The 21,621-nt window shown below is 42.4% G+C and overlaps 1 protein-coding gene across 1 annotated transcript in view; it reads left to right on the forward strand.

The window, feature by feature from the left end:
* The window catches only part of LOC139337387 (A disintegrin and metalloproteinase with thrombospondin motifs 20), a 77,392-nt gene that overhangs the window by 49,514 nt on the left and 6,257 nt on the right, over positions 1-21,621 (forward strand). Inside the window, exons 25-30 of the mRNA XM_070971932.1 lie at positions 1,388-1,552; positions 2,312-2,581; positions 4,128-4,289; positions 4,560-4,736; positions 16,266-16,433; positions 21,146-21,319. Coding sequence (XP_070828033.1) covers positions 1,388-1,552; positions 2,312-2,581; positions 4,128-4,289; positions 4,560-4,736; positions 16,266-16,433; positions 21,146-21,319 — 1,116 coding nt within the window. The remainder of the gene's footprint in view (positions 1-1,387; positions 1,553-2,311; positions 2,582-4,127; positions 4,290-4,559; positions 4,737-16,265; positions 16,434-21,145; positions 21,320-21,621) is intronic.

Below are 21,621 nucleotides of genomic sequence, written 5' to 3' on the forward strand. Positions count from 1 at the left end.
ATAGGGTTTATTGGGTCCATCAGAGTACATTACAGCTGATACGTTTACCTTATGGAGTCCAAAGAATATACAAAAGCAGTGCAGTTTTTGTTGAACAGTAAACAAATTCTTGTGCTGTTTCATTCATCTTTCTGTGCGCAGCTTAGGCAAAAATGGTCTGCGAGGATTTAAAGAAAGAATGAAAGATGAGAATACTAATGAAAAAGTTTGTATACGTGTGTGTTTATGTGTTTAATATAGGAAAACCGCACTCATGATGATGGGTCTCAATGCATTTGTGTTTGCAAATCTTAGGCTGACATATTAAACTTTATTGTATATCCCAACATTCCTTCATCTAGTACATGCTGCTTAGGATCTTGATCCTCTTTGGCATTGTCTCTTTTACCCCCTGCTGCACCTACACTCTCACACACACATATACATCCACAGACACACACACAGGCTCCACTGTCTGGGCTGAGAGGCCCCTCTGTCTCTACGATACTTTGCATTGTTACTCATCACAAATGAAAACCAGATTTCATCTAAACACGAGTCTACGGTTTCTAAGATTGAACCCCGTCTGTCAGTCTCAAAGTTAGTGTGAGCTCACATGTCAGAGAGGCCAGCGCCAGTGTGGTCTCAGAGACGACACACACATAATACCCACACCACGTGCACACGTACACTTGCATACATTCCCCCCGGGCAGCGGAACTGCCATCCTCTATAGAGCGTCATTGATATGAAGGATATTCACATGCCTGTTTGAGCTGGAGCCATTTGATTGCATTAGGCATTCATCCGCTCTCAGATGTTTGGTGTGTTGTCCCATTGAGGTGGCAGTGGTATGACTGGAGAGTATGAGGTGAAAGTTGATCAAGGAGTCATTTAAGGACACAACAGTAGAAAAAAAAAACACTTGTGGCTCCAGGTAGAGAATCCACAACGTAAAATACATGAAGAAGCAACCCTGAAGCCACGTCTGTTTGTCAGCACAAGCAGAAAAATGGAAAAATAAAAGAAAGATCCTTTACCTTTAAACAAGTTTAATACTCTAATGCAAACTGTGCTTCATCCCAAAACGAGACATTCTAACTAAGAATTGCAGCAACATCTGGGTCATCATAGGTCCAGCACAGGTCCTATAGACCTGTAGATACGTGATGCATGTTGTATACAGTGTGCTCTTATGAACACCCTGAGCTGCTGTATGGCACAGCTTACACGGCACTTAAATGTCATTTTGTGGTGCGTTTTCTGAACAGTCGCACTCTACCTCATGATAATTTCGAGTCAGGAAAAGCAGAATGCAGTTAGTGAACCTCATGATACAAACATTTTTGAAATTCCACACATGAGAAGTATTTATCTGAGCTCTGCTTGTACCCGCATGTCCTCTCAGTGCTCAGTGTCCTGTGGCAAGGGGAAGCGGGAGCGTTATGTCAGCTGCAGAGATGCCCAGGGAGGGGTGGCCGATGAATCACACTGCGCCCACCTGCCCCGCCCCCCGGAGTCTTCCCCCTGCTTCAGCCCTTGTGGCCAGTGGCGTGCCGGGGAGTGGTCTCCTGTGAGTAAAAACATCCGTCACTGTGTCCAATCAATACAGATGTTTTCCACTCTGGAGACCCTCAGTAATCACTCGCATGTTCATTTTTCCAGCTCTGTTAAAATCACCCTGAAACAGAATGGGCATTTGTTGCTGCTGTGATCTTTGACAGTGTTGATTTGTGAATGTCAATGGCAACAGAGCCGAAACACTTGGTGATGTCACTTAAAGATCACTGGCAGCGAAGGAGGCAGAAATGATTTAGAGTGATGCTCATGATCTTTTAATCATTTGTTCATGTGAAATGAAATATCTCTGAGGACAAAGTCTTAAGTTCGTTAAATTGATGTCATTTTAAGTTGATTTCTACTCCTGTTGTATTAACACTTACAGACTCTTGGGGCTTCGCATCACAAGGCTTCACATCATGAAACAATACATGGGAGCAATCAATGAAAACACTCCCAACTCTCAGGGCTGATTTAGAACCTGGAAAATGTCCCAAAAAATCTCAGTAGAGACATAAAAACTGAAAGAGGGTAAACAAAGATTACATGTCAGAATATTTTGACATTTAGAAAGTATAGAACCAATACATCACATCATTACATTGCATGGTCTGTGGCTTGGTTCTCACGGCAATGCAGACATGTCTTTGAGTTTGATTTAAATGAGATGTCTGCCTTTGGGAGACACCCAGCACTCAAAGCGAACTGTCAGAAGAAATCTTCATCAAGAAAAAATATCTGTTCACCTCAGTTTTCACCCTCTCTCGCCCAGTGTTCAGTGACTTGTGGCGTGGGGCGAATAACTCGGCAGGTAGTCTGCTCCAACTACCACCAGCCAGTGGACCAATCTTTCTGTGACCCGGATGAGAAGCTGGCGACGGAACAGGAGTGTACCGCTGCACCCTGCTCCTCCATATACCACCGTCAGCGCATCAATAACCAGCCATATGGGTATCCCCAGGATCCAGGACGCCATCCTGGACACAGCAGCTGGAACGTGCCCTCAGCAGACAACCAGTGGAGGACCGGACCCTGGGGCGCAGTATGTTCAGCATGTGACATTTTTTATTTATTTGTCATGTACGGGAACCAAATTAAGACCTTTATAGACACACAAACGTTAACTTCCATAACAAAAGCCGATGGAGAATTGAATATTTTTTATGTATGGACAGCATAGTGCACCGTATGTTTGAGGTGTTGTTATGAAGGTCTGTGTGTGTCTGTAAACACATTCTTGTGAACACATTAACTTGGAGGTAGCAGATGTTTTCATTTCCCAGGACAGAGGGCCATACATGGTAACAGGCTTTACAAACAGCGCCAAGGGACGATTGCAGTGCATGCTACGGACTGCAGAGTGTATATATACGGTGTGTCGGTGCGTGCGTAGACGTTAAGGACTGTGTAACCAAAAAAAAAATTCAAGGTTACGTCAAGCTTGAGCTTTGATTCTCTGACTGAAATTGACCGGACACAAACGATCCCAAATGGTTTGGAGGCTCTTAATTCTCTTAGAGTCCTTGGCCTTGAATCAAATTGTCAAAAAGTCGGCACAATGTGGTGCATTTTGCCAGACCAACCTTGCCTTAGACACTAGCCAAAGAGCTGTTTGTGGGTAGGTAGTCAATTAAATCCTTGTAGCTGTAACATAGTGTGTGCTCTTTCAATCTTTCAGTTCACTCAAGTTGTGCTTATGTTTGCATTTGTGTTGCGTTTTGTCCCTAATGTCCATGTTTTTCATTTATAATAAGCACAAGTCAGTGAACAGTTACCTCATCCACCGATTACAGAGGAGATGAGTGTCTTCTTGTGTTTTTATCTTCTTTTCTGAAAACCATGAGAAGAACATTGTTATGCTTTCTAAATCCCCCCCCAGCAGAGCCATTCATCCCACCACACTGTTCAGTCTCACATGATGAACTTGACTGGAAGCACTGCAGTTCAGACTCACTCTGTGCTGTCCTCCCTCGCACATAGAGAGCACTGAATGTACTCACTCCCACTGACAGTGGGGATGTGCCATTTTAATTGGATGCAGAGTGTGCCTACTGCTCTGTTCAAGGCTGTGCTATTCAGCGTTGGACATTTTCCCTTATGGACTGATGTTTTCCATCTTTGAAAGATCATTTTGAAGAGTGCAGCTGGGTTTGGTCTTGGTTAGACTCAGCAGAAGGGTTTTGTATTTATTTGCTGTCTGATTTGTAAACAGTAAAAAGGCCAAAATGTAATAAGTGGAATCTATAAAATACTTGACCATGCTATCATTTGTTTTATTGGACCCTTGTAAAAACAGGCCAAATGCTAAGTACTAGTTGAAAAGTAACCACAGTGTGAGCTTAGTTTTGTCATAAAATGAAACAGCAGTGAATTTTAAACACTCGTAGAGAGTTTCTTACAAACGTACTTATGCATAAAGTATCTATTGTACCTTTGTTAAAGATCAGAAAGATCCTAAATCGAAAGATCACAAATTGATCGTCATGATCAGCTCAATCCAACCAGTTGTGGCCTGTGAGTTTAGGCATATTTGCATGTGTCTGTGTGTGTGTCGCTCTCCCCACTGACACACCGTGTGTGCTCTGCAGTGTTCCAGTACCTGTGCAGGGGGCTTCCAGAGGCGAGTGGTGGTCTGTCAGGATGCTGACGGACGCAGTAACAGCTACTGTGATGAGAGGGTCAAACCTGCCGAGTCCAAGAGCTGCGACTCTGGGCCCTGCCCGCTGTGGAACTACGGCGTCTGGGGGGAGGTGAGGCTCAAAGCGCTGCCGTGAACCTTTCTACATTTCCCACACAGCTTCAGAGTTTCATCTTCATCGTCTGTTTTGTCTTCTCTGTGTGTATGTCTGTCTCTCTCTTATCACTTATGATACAAAACACAGGCATTTGTTAACAGTCTGGTAGTACTATTATTTAGGTCAGTTAGCTGAAAGCAAACCAGTTTTATTAAGTCACACATATTATAAGACACATTATTATTAATAATGTTATTTAACATGATTTTTGTTTGCTAACCTCAGTGCACCCAGACCTGTGGTGGAGGGAGGAGGACTCGCCTGGTGGTTTGTCAAAGGCCCAGCGGGCAGAGGCTCAACGACTACAACTGCGACGTCCTGGACAAGCCGCCCGACATGGAGCAGTGCAACCTGCAGCCCTGCCCAGGCTCTGCCTCCTGGCACCGCCGACCATGGAAGCCGGTACGATAGTACTAACCCGTTTTCCTCCAACACTTACCTTCCTCACTGAGGGCGCGTCACTGTGAGTAGACACGGTGTGTGCAAAAATGTCATCACACCTGTGTACTGAGTGTGTTTTTAGCCTAAAACTGTAGGAGATCCTGAAGTGAGCGCTGGGTATCTCGCGCCACTGTTGGTTCCCCAGCTCCAGCCCACCCAGATGGGCCCAGCAGTGGCATGGTGCTGATTAGAATCAAGAAAAAAAAGGAGAAAATACACAAAAACACAATGCTGCTCCACTTAGGGATCATTAAAAACACATGGATCCCATTTAGAGCCAAGGCTCCAAATTAAAACCTATAAATCAGGGCAGTGTTGTCCAACAATGCCATATATTTGAGAGGCATAACTCTAGAAAATATTTATTTCATATATGAGGCGTGAAGTAAATGTTCTTTGTTGTTATTGCTGTCTTCACCCTGTATTCGAAGTACACAAGTGTATATTTGTGTATAAGAGTTAATATTATGACCTTTATTGAGCAGCAACAAATGACTGTCAGTGTATTTTGTATATGTATCTTTGTACAGTATGATTTTGTTTTTCAAGTAGTTTTTTTCGTTGCTGAATATTATATTTAATATTTTTGCTGGTGCTCTTGGTCAGACCTCTCGTATCTCCCGATGAGTAAACACAATTTGTACAGAGGAAAATATTTTCAAAACATGTTTCATTTGTATTTTTGATAATGTGTTTTTTACTCAAGTTGAAATTCCAGTTTAGAACGGCTTCATCTCTGTCAGGTCAAACTGTTTTAAACTGTGTTGTCACAGCAGCAAAGAAAACTATTAAATGAAAGCCACAAACTAACCTTCAAAACAACATACAAAAGCTTCATTAAGAGTAAGTGCCTTGAAATGCAGAATGATTGACGAATAAGCATTATTGGAAAGAATATTTCTTAACATATTAATTGTTATTTTATGTCTCAGTAAAGTGTATTGTCCAGTATATGATGTAGTCTATATCACATAGGAAAACAGGCATAAATGCTTATAAACTACACTGTAAGTACACATACATACATCATACGTACATCTTTTTCACCTGGTTTTTACTTTACAGTCAAGCCATTGGGCACAAGCGGTTGTTTTTGTGATATGTCACACAAGCGCTGGCTCGTCATGAAAGGAAGTCAGTCTGGGGTTTAATCCAATTTCTCTGCAGACAGCCACATGAACAAAAACTTTCAAATGCAGTTCATAGTGATACTGTGATACTTGTCATTAAAAAAGGTGCTATTACATTTTACATAATGGTGCATTGTCGGTATCATGAAGACGGAGTTTTATCATGTTTCCAGGCTTAGAATGAATTTATTTATTCTGTCAGAGGTAGCAGCAGCATCAATGCAGCTTACTGAAAACTGTCAGCGCAGTAAGTCGAGGTCATCGTTGAGCTGTTCCCTTTCAGCTCTCATCATTGTCCATGCAACACACTAAAGCACACAGATACCTCCTTATAAATATTATCAAGTTATAGTCATTTGTTGCTGTGTCTCTTTATTCCTTTGGCCAGTTTTTGTATTTCTGAAGGATTTTTTTTTTCAAATTAAACTTATTTATTTGTTGACAGTAGATTATTAATTGTTGCAGCTTTAATGTTTTGTTCCCGTTTAGACTGATGTAACACTAAACTTGAATTATTTGTCACATACACACGTCACCTGAACACGACTGGTTGGGGTCTTTTACACAATGTAAAAATACAGTCACTGTCTGGAGTCACATGACCTGATCAATCAACATGCTGCCCTAAAAGCTGTATATACAGTAGGTAATGCTTCTAGGCAACATGAGTGACGGCTCTGTTGTATTATGCTGCTGGGATGGGCTAGCAGGTAGAAACTACTCACTCTTGGCGGGGTACAGCATCAGGTCATCATATACATCTGAAGCTCTCTAACTGGTCAGCCAGTATAAAGCATGAAGAGCAGATTTTAGCTCAACAATAAGGTCAAAAGAAGCTTAGCCACCTCAAAGAGAAACTAAATACCAGCTGAAAATCTTGTTTTTTCTCATCTTCAGTGGTTTAACCTGCAAATTCCTCCTGCATGGCTGCATCACGGTCCAGCTGCGACATGGTGGTTCATGATTATGGAATTCCAGATGATGCCTGTGATTCAATCACACTTGTCTGTTTTTGACTGAAGCCGCTCAAAGTTGCATAGAGCGGATGAGCCAGGCAGGAAGTGAGACACGGGGATGGCATGGTCAAAATAAAACACCCTGTGCAAACTCCTGATTCTGTATCAACAGTAAACACAATTTAAATGGACAACAAAAGAAAACATTTAGCTACGTAACCTACTTACTAATGGTAGAAGCACAAACATCAAAGAAAAACGTCCAAATCCAAATCAACAAAATCTGAGTACGTCAAGCCATGCAGAAGACAGAACGTGACACAGCCATGCCAGCTGGAATGTCTGGGTAACCCCTCACCCTGCTGCAGCGATGTCCTCAAAGGTGTGTCAGCGCACCATAACATCGCTGACAGGTGTGGCTACAAGCGCAACCAGGCACACACTGACGGCAGAGGCTGCCGTGCACGGTGCCGACCCCATTCAGACACACTCACAGAGCCATTTGGGGTTCAGTATCTTGACATGCAGACTAGAGGGGCAGTTCAGACTTTTAGTGACAACCTAGCAGCAGGATCCACAGTACGTTTGCCATATACAGTCTGAGTGTGCGTTGAGCTCTGTGCAGTGGTGGTGCAGCTTTGCAGATTCAGGTGTCTGCAAACAATTTGTGACCAGTTTGAAAATGTGACATGTAGGAAACCTGAGTTATATTTTGGTTAAGGCAACATAAATTTATCACAACACATATTTCAGGTGAAGTGTTGCAGTCGGGTCTGTATTTATGTCGCTGTCCTCGCAGTGAGGATGTCTGCAGTCTCCTCCTTTGTTTTTCTTTGCTTCTCTTGCTGTGTGTGTGTGTGTGTGTGTGTGTGTGTGTGTGTGTGTGTGTGTGTGTGCGTGCATGCGTGCATGTCATTATCAACCAAGACTTCCACGACAGCCAAGACTCCTCAGAAATGGCAGTTTCACACCCACTCCTTCATTTTTTAACCGTATGGTGCAAAGTTGCCAAACTCAAGGCAGCAACTCCACTTTATTTTGCATATTTTGGTTTGTTGTTGTTCTTTTTGCTATTTATTTCATTCACATGCAAAAATACTTAAACATGTTGAATTAGCTTTTTCCCAATGTAAAGATTATTAAAGAAACATAACTGTGAAATTTGTGTTGTTCCTCAATGCAGTATTTTACTGACAAAGTAAAGACAGGATTGTAGCTTATCTACTGTAGTAACTGCTTTGTAGTCTGAAGGGAGAGCACAATTTATGTCATGTAGGCAAGACACACATATAAATCATCACTGAAGGGAAAAGCCTTAAAAGCTGGCCAAGCAAAATAAGGCACTGCAAGATAGTTAAACTTGGTAAATATAGTTTATTGCTTTAACAGTTGCTTTGATACAGCAGTTGTTGTTTAAGTAGCTTCATAGTACACTAATATGCAATACACTTACAGTATGCTCATGCAGTATATGGTATGTAGGTGAGTTACTGTAAATGGCACTTAACACAGAGGTCATTATGAGGTATTTTGACATTTGACCCTCAGTTGACTCCACTGTGTTGGAGATTTTTCAGTAATCTTTATAATAATGAAGTCTTTAGGGGCATACTTGAAATGTGTTTCTGTAGTATCTGTAGTACTTTACATACCTCTGCATAATGTAGTGTAAAAACACTGCAGGCCTTCTCCTTTTATTACGCCCTTTAACAATTTATTTTGTAATCTCCCTGGAGGAAACACACGCAGTCCAAATCAAACTTTGGCGCTGGGTGGTACATCTGTTTACCATTGCGTTAATGGAGCTCTGGCAGGAGACCACCATAGTATTACTTTTACTACAACAATAATTGGTATTAATTCATGCTGGCAAGGTTTGTTTAGTTGAGAAGATCCAAAAACAAGTCCTGGAAAGCCAGTATTTACACGAGTAATTGAATTATGTAGCTGATATTGTCCTGCATTCTTTAGAGGGATCATTCTTTGAAGGAAAACACACATTAAAAAAGCTTTTTAAAGCACCTGTGAGAGAAGTGATGCCAGGCAGTATATTCAAATAATACATCAAAATATATCAAATTATATATTTTGCAATACAATAATGAAGTCTCTAATTAACTGACCGCAGTGAAGCATTCATTTAATGTAGCTTGTCTAAAGTAGTTGTGTCACCTACACACAGTCATTTATGAAAATGCTTGAACTCAAACGAGAGGCAAACATTGGCTGTGACTTCTATCACATATTACAGGAAGCCTTCACACCAGTTTTCAGATTTTAAATCATTTCATAGATCCAAAAAGTAAATATTTTCCCAGTGAAATGACAAATGTTCAGCAGCTGATCTCTTTTAGAGGTCAGAGGGGGATAAAAAATGGTCTGGGGCCTTCTTGTATTACATAACACTGTCCAAATACTTGTCATGGCTTCAGAGGGTGTCTTACCTCATGTAATGGCCTCCTCTGTTGGTCGTGCCTCCAAAATATTTGTCTATGCTATATAATCAACAATGGCAGTCGCATCCGTTTGCGGCAATAGCTCATGAATTAGTTTTTATCATTATTATTTTTTATTTAGCAAATATATTCTTTATGCTCATTAATCTCACTTTTTATTGTACTCTGTTTAATCCCTTCTCAGGAATGTAGTTAACACATCTGTTATCCCACAGATACAGTTACTTGTAGGACATTTTAGCCGAGCCATTTCCTCAGTAATCCATTTTTTTTCTCATGTTTCAGAAATAAGCTACATTCCAGGAAATATACCTAACCACTTGTTAACAGAGAAATGGCTTTATTAATGATGACGTGCTGCCATCTTGATAATATTCACAAATGTGCATCGCTTCGTGATTTGATCAAGAAAAGGAATCTTTTATGCTGGAATTCAATTAAAAAAGGACAATGTCCTAAAGCAATTCTACAAATCTAATTAAAGTTTGTCTCCCTGGATTCTTCATCATTTCTAATCATGAACTGACTGCTTCCCCAAATACCGGTCATCAAAACACATTTGTAATGTATAAAGAAGAGAAGACACAAAACAATTATCACATTTATTGCACAAATTTAGGATTGCAGACATATAGTTCAGCAGAAACAGTCAGGAATGTAAATGTCATTAACTAATGGTTATTACCTTAAAAGTAACAACATTTATGTCAAAAGCAGCAACAATAAGACTGTGTGATAAATTAGCAACCAAGGCACCGTTTTTGGTCATTTATACCTGTTTGTTGCTAACAAAAACATACCGTTTCCTGTCCAGAGTGGGTTTCCCATGGAGGGGGATCGCAGTTGAGCGTCTGTGAACTAATCATGCTTCAAATGAAATCCACATGCACAACATTGACATACTTGACTTTGGCCTGAGGGCAGTGGGCATGATTACTCTCCAAACCTGTTGAGGTCAGTTGGTCGTGACATCATTGGGCTTGTGTTTCCTGATCTTGCCCATACGCCAGTCGAGTGTGAGCAATCGAAGGGGCGGCTGGAAGGTTCCCCCCCCCCCCCCCCCCCGGTCCTCACAGGCATGGTTCTTGTCATGGCTTTAATTTAAATCTGAGTCGGGAGATAATGTTTCATTTCGGCCTTTGAGAGAAAGCAAAATAGGTCAGTTGATGATTTGCTGGTTAGAAGTCAAGCACCATGGCCTACAGATTTTGGCAAAGCATTAAGACTTGGGAGGCAGAAAACCAGATGCTGTGAGATGTTAGGGTAAATATTTGGATCACAGCATGGCGTTCACATTAGGAATGGAAGTCTCTTTCAGGTCAAGCAGTTGGATAATAAGAGAAGTTTAACATATTGCACACGGCTTTCTTTGCCAGCACTCGCACAAACATCCCCACAATTTATTGTATCTTTGAGAGCAGTTAAAAGATGTTGGAGCGACGCCCCATTTGAAGGAGCTGACTCTGAATCACAGCGAGTTTTTCAGGTCATTGGGAGAAATTAAGAGAGGAGCCCATCTAGTCGGGGTAGATCTTATTTTGAGTTGGGAGCAGATGCAGTGAGATGAAATGAGAGGAGACAGGGCATGAAAGTCTGGAAGCGTTTAGGTGGGCCTACCCCAGGCTCATCGAACGATCGGGGACACGGCCTCACTTTGACACAGATAGACAGTACCTGCTTTTCCTCAACCCGTCGCTCAAGCATTATAAAGTGCTTTTAAGCCTCTACGTGTCCCTTCTTAGGCTCCACTTCAGTGTACTCACATGAGGCTACCATGTCAGACTGGATGGGGCCTGGTCCTGTTTGGGCCTGTCGATGCTATCGAGTTGATGGAGTGAGCTTGTGGGACTCGACGTCTCTGTCAAAGAGCTTTTTTCCCCTCTCCTGAGGGCAACGGTGATGGATTTGGTGTTCTAGCCCACTAGCTAATAGTCCTCCATGTGAACTGGCACATACAAGACTGTGTGATTTTTTAGCGACACTGAAGAGGGTTAGAGATTTAGTTGTATCGTACTATTTGAGTGCGAGTTAGCCAATGGTTGGTCGTTCTGTGTTAGCAGGGCCACTGGTCCACAGATGTGAGGAGAGTCCAGTACGTCAGTCAGTGCCTGTTGTTAAGTTATTTCTTCAGTCCCTTTGTTTTGCATGACTTTGTTTTTATCTTTTTTTTCTTGTAGATGTAAATGTAAAAGTCAGGATCTTCTACTTTTTTTTATCTTTTCCATACTTACACTCTGTATGCAAGCTGTAGGCAAGCCGGAAGCTATGACAGATTAGAAAAACAGCTGCGTAACATTTAGCAGGAAGAGGGAGTTAGACTTGAATGTCCTGTGTCAAAGGTCACTCCTTACAACTTTATGGCTGGTCTGCTGTTTGTATTTTTCAAGCTCTGTCATTGAGAATTTCCTTTTTTCTATCGTTTCTGTCGTTGTTGCTCGTTTTCCACATGTGCAGCAGAGAGCTGAGCAGGGCTGTATGTTTCAGTATAACACAGTGATGGAAAAAGCTCTCAGTGGAATGTTTAGACAGGCGGAAAAAGTCGGCTGTTTTGTCATTTCATTTTGACTTATGGTTGCATGGTGTATCTTTTCTGAGTGGTGTTGACTTAAAAAGGAAACCGTGTTGAAGAAACTGTATATGCCTACTCAACCGGTTGTTTATTTAACTCTCTAAAGATGACAAAGTCAGACTTTAAGCAGCATGTGTCGTTTTAGCCAATCGGAAGTGACTGTTGCATTGACAGAGACAGGAAATGATATCCACATCTCACAATCAGTCCCATCCTGGTCACATCTGAAATTCATCATTGTATTTATATTGTGCATGTGGATTTATTTGCCTGTGCTTTGTTTGAATTCAGTGTGTTATTTCTATTGTACGATAAAAGCTAAATGAATGAGATTGGTTAAGGTTAGTGTGAGATGTGTTGGATTTACAAACGTTAGGATTTCAGACTGCTCCTGTGTGTGGTTTCAAACAAGCCTGGGAGGCTGTTCAGGCCTGATGGATAAGAGATCTATGACTCTTGGCATTCCTCTGCCCCATGACGCCGCTCTTACCAGCTGTTCACATGTTGACAACATGTGTTGTTTTGACTTCTGTCTTTGAAACCTCCCTACGAAACAACACCATGAACAGAAGAGCTGGCTGAATATTCTGTGACCCTTTATCTTCCTCACAGTGATTTACAGTGTAATCTATGCACCAGAGAACACGGTGATCCTGATGAAGCTATAATAAAAGACATGACTCTATCTAAGAGTGCATTCAGTTCCCAACTATTACTGCTTGCGCTTTGCTTGATTTGGTGTGCAGATAAATGAAGACTTTGCAGGAGTGTGGTTGATCCAATAGAGCATTTAGCTTCATTTGAAGATTCTGTATGTGACGGCCTTGACAACACCTAGCCCAGGGTATAATTCTACACTCCCTTCACAGTCTGCACTTGCAAGTTTGTTCTTGCTCCGGGTCAAAACTGAGCTCCTTTGAAGAGTCTATGGAACTACAGTTACCATATGCTTGGTATTACCATCCTCTTGAATTGCGAACGTGCTGCAATGTGATTGGAATTCGACCTTGGCTCTCACATTTTCAGATATGGTCTCACTTAGAACTGCTAAATATAGGAAAAATAGAATGAAAAACTTGGTGGTCTGAAAAAGCCTTGACTTTAATTCATTCTGTTGCAGGGCATCATCATAACAGCTAAGAAACAAGCTGAAATTTAAGAATAAAACAGCATGTCAAACCATCCTGTTGAACACAGATGTCTCTATCACTGACCTGGCAGAAATCTGATGTTTGGAAAAAACTCACATTATGATGTTTACGAGGGTCTTTTTGATTTCTAAAGCCCCGACATAAACCAGTGTTTTCAAAACACTCAACTTGGCTTCTATCACCAAACAAAAAGACTTTTATAGTGTAATTATAGTTCTCACAGTAATAAATGTTTTCATGCACTGCTTGAGGCCAGAGTGATCATCAGTGATCAAATGAGTGCACATTTACGCACAGAGCAGTTTTGATCTCAGCCCCCAGGGTTAGCTGGGTTCGTGGAATTTACCTTCTTGTGAGGTGCTGTACAGTATCAGCTGCTTTGATTGCCATATTGGCTGAGTGACAGATATTTAAACTTTAGCTTGGATGCCTGAATGTTTCCATGTGTCTTATTGGCTTACCTGTTCACAGCGGAGCAGTGGGTGGGGTCATCTTGAAGCTGCTGCCTGCAGGTCCTAGACAAAGACATAAATGCTCAAAAAAAAGCTGAAATCAGTCTGCTGATTGCTTTTGAATTTTTCCGTGAGATCGTATTTTGTCATTTTTAACAAAATCAGGCAAACTCTGCAGGCTGTTTTGTGGTTTTATAGCTCACAGAAAAGGCTTGAATTAGCTGGCTCTGGTTTAGCACTCAATTATGTGATTTGTTCCAGAACTGTGAAACACCATCAAATCAAGAATGCCGCTTTGGAGCCACTAAGTAGAATAATTAAGAGCTGCCTGTTCATTACGTATGGCTTTAAATATCAATTATGTCTTTCTCTGCGCAAGTTCTGTTCTGCTTGGGGAAAAAAGAAATCTTGTTTCACAAAAGCTGTTATACTTGGCTGATTTTCAACTTTGTGCCAAATCTAAAGCGGGTGAATCATTCGGTTTTATGGTAATCCACATTATGTCTAGATGAAGCTCACCGGATTATACCAGATTTAACGCAGCAAATCATGTGAAATTAATTGCTGGGACAACGTGGGCGGGCAACTCTGTCTCAAGAGTGTTTCATTTCCTGTGAGGCACCATTAATTGATGTGTTTTTCTCGAGGAGTTGCTCTTCTTCATGTTAAAGTGGCCCTGAGACTTTTTCCGTGCATTTAAAACACACTCACACAACACATTATCAAAACAGGAACGTAATGTAACCAAGACGCCACCAGTTTGACCTGAATATGACTAATAAAGAAGTCCAGATAAAGTACATGTAATCTAAGTACGGTGCACCAAAGCTATCACGAAACTACAGAATCAGGCACCGGCTTTCAGACATCCATTGTAAATTTCAAACACAGGCATCGCTGTTTTAGAGCGAAAGAGACATTAACTCGTCACATTTGCAGCGGTTGAAAGAAAGTGGTAAGTGGAATACTCTTACCTGAGTGGGTGCTGGTGAGTGAAGCAGCCCAGCTGTAGATCGGTGAAGCAGAGGTCCCTGAGTCCTTGCCCTCTTCTTGCTCTCAGAGGTGAAGCTGTCCTCTGGTCCCACGAGCCGTGCCAGCTCTCTGTGCTCTGTGTTACCAGCCCTGATTAACTAATGGCTGACAGATGAGGTTGGCAGGGTAGAGGGAGGAGCACAGCGCCATATAGCGTCTTTTCTCCCACCGTTAAAATGCAGATACAGTTCAGCTGGGGGAGCATAGCCCGTATGGCTGCGATTTCCTCTCTTTCTCCCTTTTTTTTCTTTCTCTTTTTCTTCCTCCTGCTTTTACAGCAGTGAGGAGGGGCTAGCCCTCTGCCTCATCCACCCCCCCACCCCCCCTCCAACATGTTTGCCTGTCTCTGCTCTTGTTTGAGGTAGAGGGAGTTCTGTTATCATTTTTTAGTGAGTGTGCAGCGGGTATGTGAATCCACACTCAGGGACTAGTCACTCGGCTCTGGCCTCGGCTTTGATGTTCTCCGTCAGCTGAGCCAGCCCTGTGTTTAAAATGCCTCGGTAATTACAATGTGTATGATGCATGTGTGTGTGTGGTGTCAACCACAGCCCCGCACCACACTTAAGAAGAAAAGGCTGGAAGTTGCTTTGTTTGAGGAGTTTAACTGGAGACCTAAACCTTGAAGCATAAATATTTTTAATGGGAAAAAATTCATTTTAGCCCCTGGAAGACATTTAGACATTCAGGTTGTCTTTGAATGGTCCATCAATGATAGTATGATCAGTACCATGAGCACATAGGGGGGAAATCATGTGTTTGGTGTTATGCAACATTCTGAGATCATAATTAGAGGACAATGCAATATTATGTTGATTATCTGGACTGGAAAATATGCTAAGACAAAATGTAACTCTCCTCGACTTGTGTATTCGATTCCAGCACCCCATTTTTGGAGTGGCTTTGTATGGGGGCGCTCACTCGTCAAGCAGAAATAGCGGGCACCCTAATTGCTGTCTGGCCTCATGGGGGCCGAAGAATATTTTCATCGACAATCTCAGGCAAAGGCCTTTTTACAGAGCTCTCATCATGGTTTCTGGTTTTTATTCATCTGGGTTTTTTTTCCTTTCTAGGTTCTTTATTCGTACCAGATGATTGTCTCGCCGTGCACATGCATCCATGTTTCGCTCTGCAGGTTTTCTTCCTCTGGCCTCTGCTGTTCACAGCAGCTCTAAAAGTAATTCCTCTGTATACAGGTTAAATAGTTGGCTGCATTTCAGCAGTGTGTGAGTGTTTGACCAAAAAGGTTTTGGTGAAATCCATTTAAGTTGTTTGGCTAAATTTGTTCGCAGCGTGTTCACTCGACCTTGAAATGCAATAAGGAAGCTGTTGGGTGCATCTTGTGTTGAGGTCTAAATGCAGTATATGTTGTACTACGGGAACATTTTGTAGTACGTCGATATCTTTACATCTGTGGCTCTGTTGCAGCAGGCTGGATAATCATTGCAACTCACTATCACCAATTTTCATTGGAACTACTTTCTATCAAAGATGGTTGTCTATGTGCCTGTTCGCTAGAAATGCATCTGCAGCCATTGCATCACACCGAAATGTGCACAAAATATTAGCTTCACTGTGAACATTCATTACAGCATAACAACAACTTCAGTATTTATACTTTAATACCTGTTTGTCACCATGATCTTGACCACCATCACCAGACACTGAGAGCTGTGTTCTTCAACAGGACTTCAACTGCTAACATCCCCTCTCATTCTCCACCCATCCCCCCTCTCTCCCTCTCCAGTGCTCAGTCAGTTGTGGTCGGGGGACCAAGCAGCGGGAGATAGCCTGTGTTTATCAGAACCAGACCAAAATAGAGGACGAGCACTGCAGTCATCTGCCTCAGCCGCGGACACAGAAGCCCTGTCGGGCGCGAGGATGCCCCAGTTGGAAAGCCAACAGGTGGAGGGAGGTATGTTTGCTCTCGTCGCCGTCTCCTCTGGGCCCACAAACACGCCCGGGCCTCCCAGGGACCATACAAACAGTAACTGCTGCTAGCAGCTGAGACACAAGCACAAACATCAGAGGTTGCAGATGTAGCACATGTACACACAGAGCACCTGTCCAATCACCACTCAGTTTATTCTTGTTCAAGAGTAATGTGTCATTTCCTCAAGTGTGAACTAAACACCGCAGGCTGGATTTGTAAAACTGTTTATGGGGCACACTTGACGTTTAGATGTCAGGTTTAAAATATTCAGGCAAAGTGTTGAAATAGTTGTTTAGTGTAATGTGCAGTACAGCTTTATGCTGAGGGAGTCTTGCTTTTGAAGCTTTTCATCAGACCACACACTGAGCAGTAGATTACGTATAAATTATCCATTATATCTGTCTATCTATCTATCCATCTGTCTATCTATTTATCTGTCTATCCATCTATCTAAATCAGCTGTCTTAATGAAACACAGTTAGCATGGAGATCCAGCCGAGCTTGGCCTCCCACACAGATGAAAGCTTGATGTTAAGAATGACACACCTCCTGAAGCACAGCAGGTTTCTGTACAGTTGCACACTAGTGCAACCAGACACTGGCTGGGCAAAGGCTGTGCCTACAGGAGCCTCGAGAAGGGCGAGGTCGCAGTCACCCTGGAGCCGACCACACAGCCGTGGTATCTCCTTCAAAGAGGAGACGCACTGTAGTTTTCTGTCAAAGTCATGTTGCGGTCTCGTGGGGAGGAAAACAAATCAAATGTATCACATCGTAGGGCAGACTGAGAAGAGGAAGGCTCTGTCATGCTCTTTGACATGCTTTGTCCCTTTACCCTGAGGAACAAACATACTGTGTGTTCAACAACACACCATTCCTCAAAGAGTTCGCATTGATTGCCTCTCAAACCTGCAGTAGCATGGGAAACGTCTGTGAACACAGCACTGAGTTTTTAAGTTGATATCACTGACTTGTTAACAAACAGCTGCCTATTTACACATCCAGCAGATATGGAGCAGCATTAGCATTCATCTCGAAAGAAAGAAAGAAAGAAAGAAAGAAAGAAAGAAAGAAAGAAAGAAAGAAAGAAAGAAAGAAAGAAAGAAAGAAAGAAAGATATCCTTTATTGTCACAAACACCATGCAGAGTTACGGGGGGGGGGTTGCACACGACAAGCTTCTGTGAAATTATTTCTCCGCATTTATCCCATCCTGGAATGTCCTTCCTCCGCGGCAGACCAGGAGCGGTGGGCTGCCAGCTGACAGCGGCGCCCAGGGACCCAGTTCCTTTCCATCACCATTGGTCAGGTGGTGATCTTCTTGCATGTTTTTAGTGGGGGTATATTTATGGAGGATACCTCAGGTGAACACAGGGAGAACATGCAAACTCCACACAGAAAGGCCCCTTTCCTCGAGCAGCAGACACCAAAGGCATGGTGGAGGACACGCCCCCTGCGCCCACAGAGAGAATCGAACCCGGGACCTTCTAGCTGTGAGGCGACAGTGTTGCCACCGTGCCACCTAGAGTGCAGCAGATGAGTACAGTGACGAAAACAGTAACAAGTAACAGGCTGGGAAACCAAAACAATGTGTAAGAAGATGGTATAAAGCTCCGTAGAGCTGAGGGGAAAAGCAGAGTTGGGTGATAATTATTTGTTTGTTCATCACCATGAGTGACCCCTCAGCTGACAGTCTTTATTAATTTCTCCCCATCTTTTTAAATTCCAGTTGTTCTTAAAAGTCTCCTCTTTGCAAATCTAGTGTATCCCTACTCCATTTCCAAGTCACTTTTAAATCCCAAAGGGTCTGTGAAGACCCACGTCTTCCTCCCTTCCCTGCCACTCTCCACTCTTTGAGGGTGTCCTCCTCCCCTCTCACTCTCTCCCTCGCTGGTGTCTGGAAGCAATCATCTTCCTCCACATACCACCAGCAACCATGAAATCCTCAACTGGAGCATAAAGACATGTTTTATATCTTAATATCCATGCATGTGACAAGTTTGAAACCTCAGCACCCACTGTTTGAGTTATTCCACAGCTACCCGGCCCTCTCAGTCACCTCTGACTGGGGGTGTAATGGGCAACGTGTTCAGGGAGCTGTGGGGGTGTCGACTGCCCATTGAAGCAAGGGCGCAAGAGTCATTTCCCTCCGTTTACTGGCTGCTTGTAATGCTGTGCACACATATTTTTAGTGTAATATTTGAAATTGGTATAAGAGGATTGGTTCATCCAAATTGCGTTAATATATATTTTAATATTTGCATAGAGCTATCCAGCTAGGTGACGCTAGGTACTAATTTCCCCTGTTTCTAGATTTCCCAATCTGAAATATCTCCCTTCCCTTAAATACAACAGAGAGGAATTACATTTAGTTTGTAGGGCATACAGCATTGAAAATACATTAAAAAAAAAAGAAAATAAACAGCAACATCTGTTTCCAGAACAGTGTTCTTGTTGAAGTGGATAATCCACAGCGCGGGCTGTCAACAGTTTTTATCGGTCCTGTAAAGCAGTTCCAAAGAAAACAATTTTGTTTTGTGGATATGTCCAGAGGGACACTGTTCTTGAAGACACGCTGTTGTTGGAGTTTTCAAATGCAACTTTTCAGTACTGTGAGCACAAATAACATTCAGTCACCAGCAGCAGAAGTCCCAAAGGTGGAGCTCACAACCCAAAATGATCTGTAAGGTTAGATATCACTGAATGTAAGTGAGAAAATGTGTTTGGCAATTTGGGTGAAATGACCCTTTACAGTAAGTTGAGGGTCGTTCAACACTATAATGGAATCATTAAATAGTCTCCTCATTTTTCATCTATAGTTTCATGATGTCCCCTCCGTCTCTGATGAAGTGGCTACAGGTCTTTTGCATGTATAGAGAATCAGGTTTCTTGAGCTGCAGCAGTTAACAGTGACTATAATCGCTTTAACAGCAGGTTCTGTTTTCATGCTTTGTAAGATTTTAAAAAAGCATTTTTTTGATGTGAAGGTCAGATTTCCTTCAGTGCTTTTTGTTCTCTTTCCAAACTCAAGGACTTGACCCTTCACATTCAACCACACTGTAACGATAACACGCACGACTGCAGTGAGACACGAGCAACACAAATACATCTGGAAGTTTTCGGGAAATTTGATACTCGCTGTATAATGCGCAGATTTTCTGACTGTGTGAAATTGCGGAGGCTCTTTTGAGGTCTGTAGGAGAGCCGGAGAGAAATCAGGCTGATCAGCTCGAGACTCACAGACTGCTTCCTCAGTATGCAGGTATGCCTCTCAAAGCACATCAAAGAGATGTTTCAGATAGACCTTTGTGTGACCCTCAGATGTGGTGCGTCTCACAAAGAAGGGACAAACTGGAGTTGGATTTATTAAGTGCATTGTTCAGGAGCATCAGCAGCAAGTCTGCAACAAACATTTTAAAACATTATCACATGAAAGTGACTCTGCTCTTGAAAGAAATGACCCAATTATTCTGACAACTTGAGTTCAAAAGTAATACAAGACACCCTCACTTTATTAAATGCTCTCACAGTTTTACTTGGTCTCTTACAAGCAGCAGCATATGGTGGCTCATGTTAGCAAATGTCAGATTTAGCCATTAAACTGACATTATACTGAGTCCCTGACTTCATGACCCTCCCCTCAGTTTTCTCATATCACAAATATTTCAGATATTCACCAGAGGACATGTTTGTTGTTTTCTGCGTGCTGTCCCATCATGGATGTATTAAGATGTCTCCCATTCATCACAGTAAAAGTTGCCGACCCAGCACATACGCCATGCCTGGGTTTGCTCTTGCACATTGTGAAGCAAAATGCAGATGCAGCTCACGTCTCATGTCCCTCCAAACCATGCCATAGACTTTTCAGTGAGATGACATCAAGCACCTAAAACTAACGAGCCTTGGAAAAGTTTGACAAATATTAAACCATCATGGGATAAAAATTCAAGATACAAAGAATTAGAAAATACAAAGAAATTTGTCTTTTTTAATGGTGGTGTATGGGAAAATGGTTTTGAGCCCCAGAGGATTTTTCTTGTTGCAGTACTGTGGTTAGCCACAGGGACAAGTTGGCTGTAAATAATACATGCATGCATTCAACCTGATCAATCAGGATGTCTATAATGAAACTGACTCAAGAGCATCTTGAAGGGAAATTCAGTGTGCAGTAATTGCCTAGTTACACTACAGTGTTTAGTATTGCATGACCGTAAAGTTGGGGACTCACGAGAGACGGTTTTGAAAAAGAACGGTCAAACTCGAGGCAGTAGAGGCCGACGTATCCTGACTTTTAAAACTATTGTACTGTTCAAACTCCAAAAACACTGGATTCAACATTTCCCCGAGTGCCACTGCCTCATAAATGACCACAAAAATCCAAATAAAAAAAATCCAAGCTGAAATGTCTTCTGGGTTATTTCTTTGAACGTTGTAAAGCTCCCTCCAGAGAAACAGCAGAGATTATACAAGTGTTGACACAGGCTGAGTAACACTCCTCATGACGGGTAAACTGGGCTGCATGTGTAGCATCAGTGCAGTGCTCCTCTAACATCAGCTCCGTGAGAGAAGTGAGGTTGAAGATAAGTAATATATTCCTGTTATATTGCTGGCTGTATACTGTACAGTATGAGAAGCACATGAACAAATATGCATACCATGAACTGAGTTAGCATCTTTGCCTTTGTGTCTGCTTTACTAGTGTTCTGTCAGCTGTGGAGTCGGAGTTCAAAGCCGAGATGTTTACTGCAGACTGAAAGGCGCCGGACGGGTCAGAGAGGATCTGTGTGACGCTCACCAGCGTCCAGCCACTGCCCGGCCATGCCAACCTGCAGAGTGCACGCATTACGCGTGGGTTGCTGGTGAATGGGAAGCAGTGAGTACAGACTCATTCTTTTCTCTTGTGTCCTTTCTACATTCTCCCTCCCACTTTCCTTGCTCTCAGTGTGAGACAGATGAACAGATGTTTAACCATCTTATTAAGGTTTTTATTGGCTGAGATCTCCGCTCTTTCTCTGCACCATTAAATAGACGACACGCAGGTACCTTCGCTTTCTTGCGTCAACCGTAAGGGCTTTGTTGATAACCATCAGTCATCAAATCATATCAAACCTCAAAGTACTGATGGCCATCATCCCTTTTGTCCTGCTGAACATCACTGTTCTGTGTCACGCTAGC

The sequence above is a fragment of the Chaetodon trifascialis genome, chromosome 10 (assembly GCF_039877785.1).
Source record: "Chaetodon trifascialis isolate fChaTrf1 chromosome 10, fChaTrf1.hap1, whole genome shotgun sequence".
Lineage (NCBI taxonomy): Eukaryota > Metazoa > Chordata > Actinopteri > Chaetodontiformes > Chaetodontidae > Chaetodon > Chaetodon trifascialis.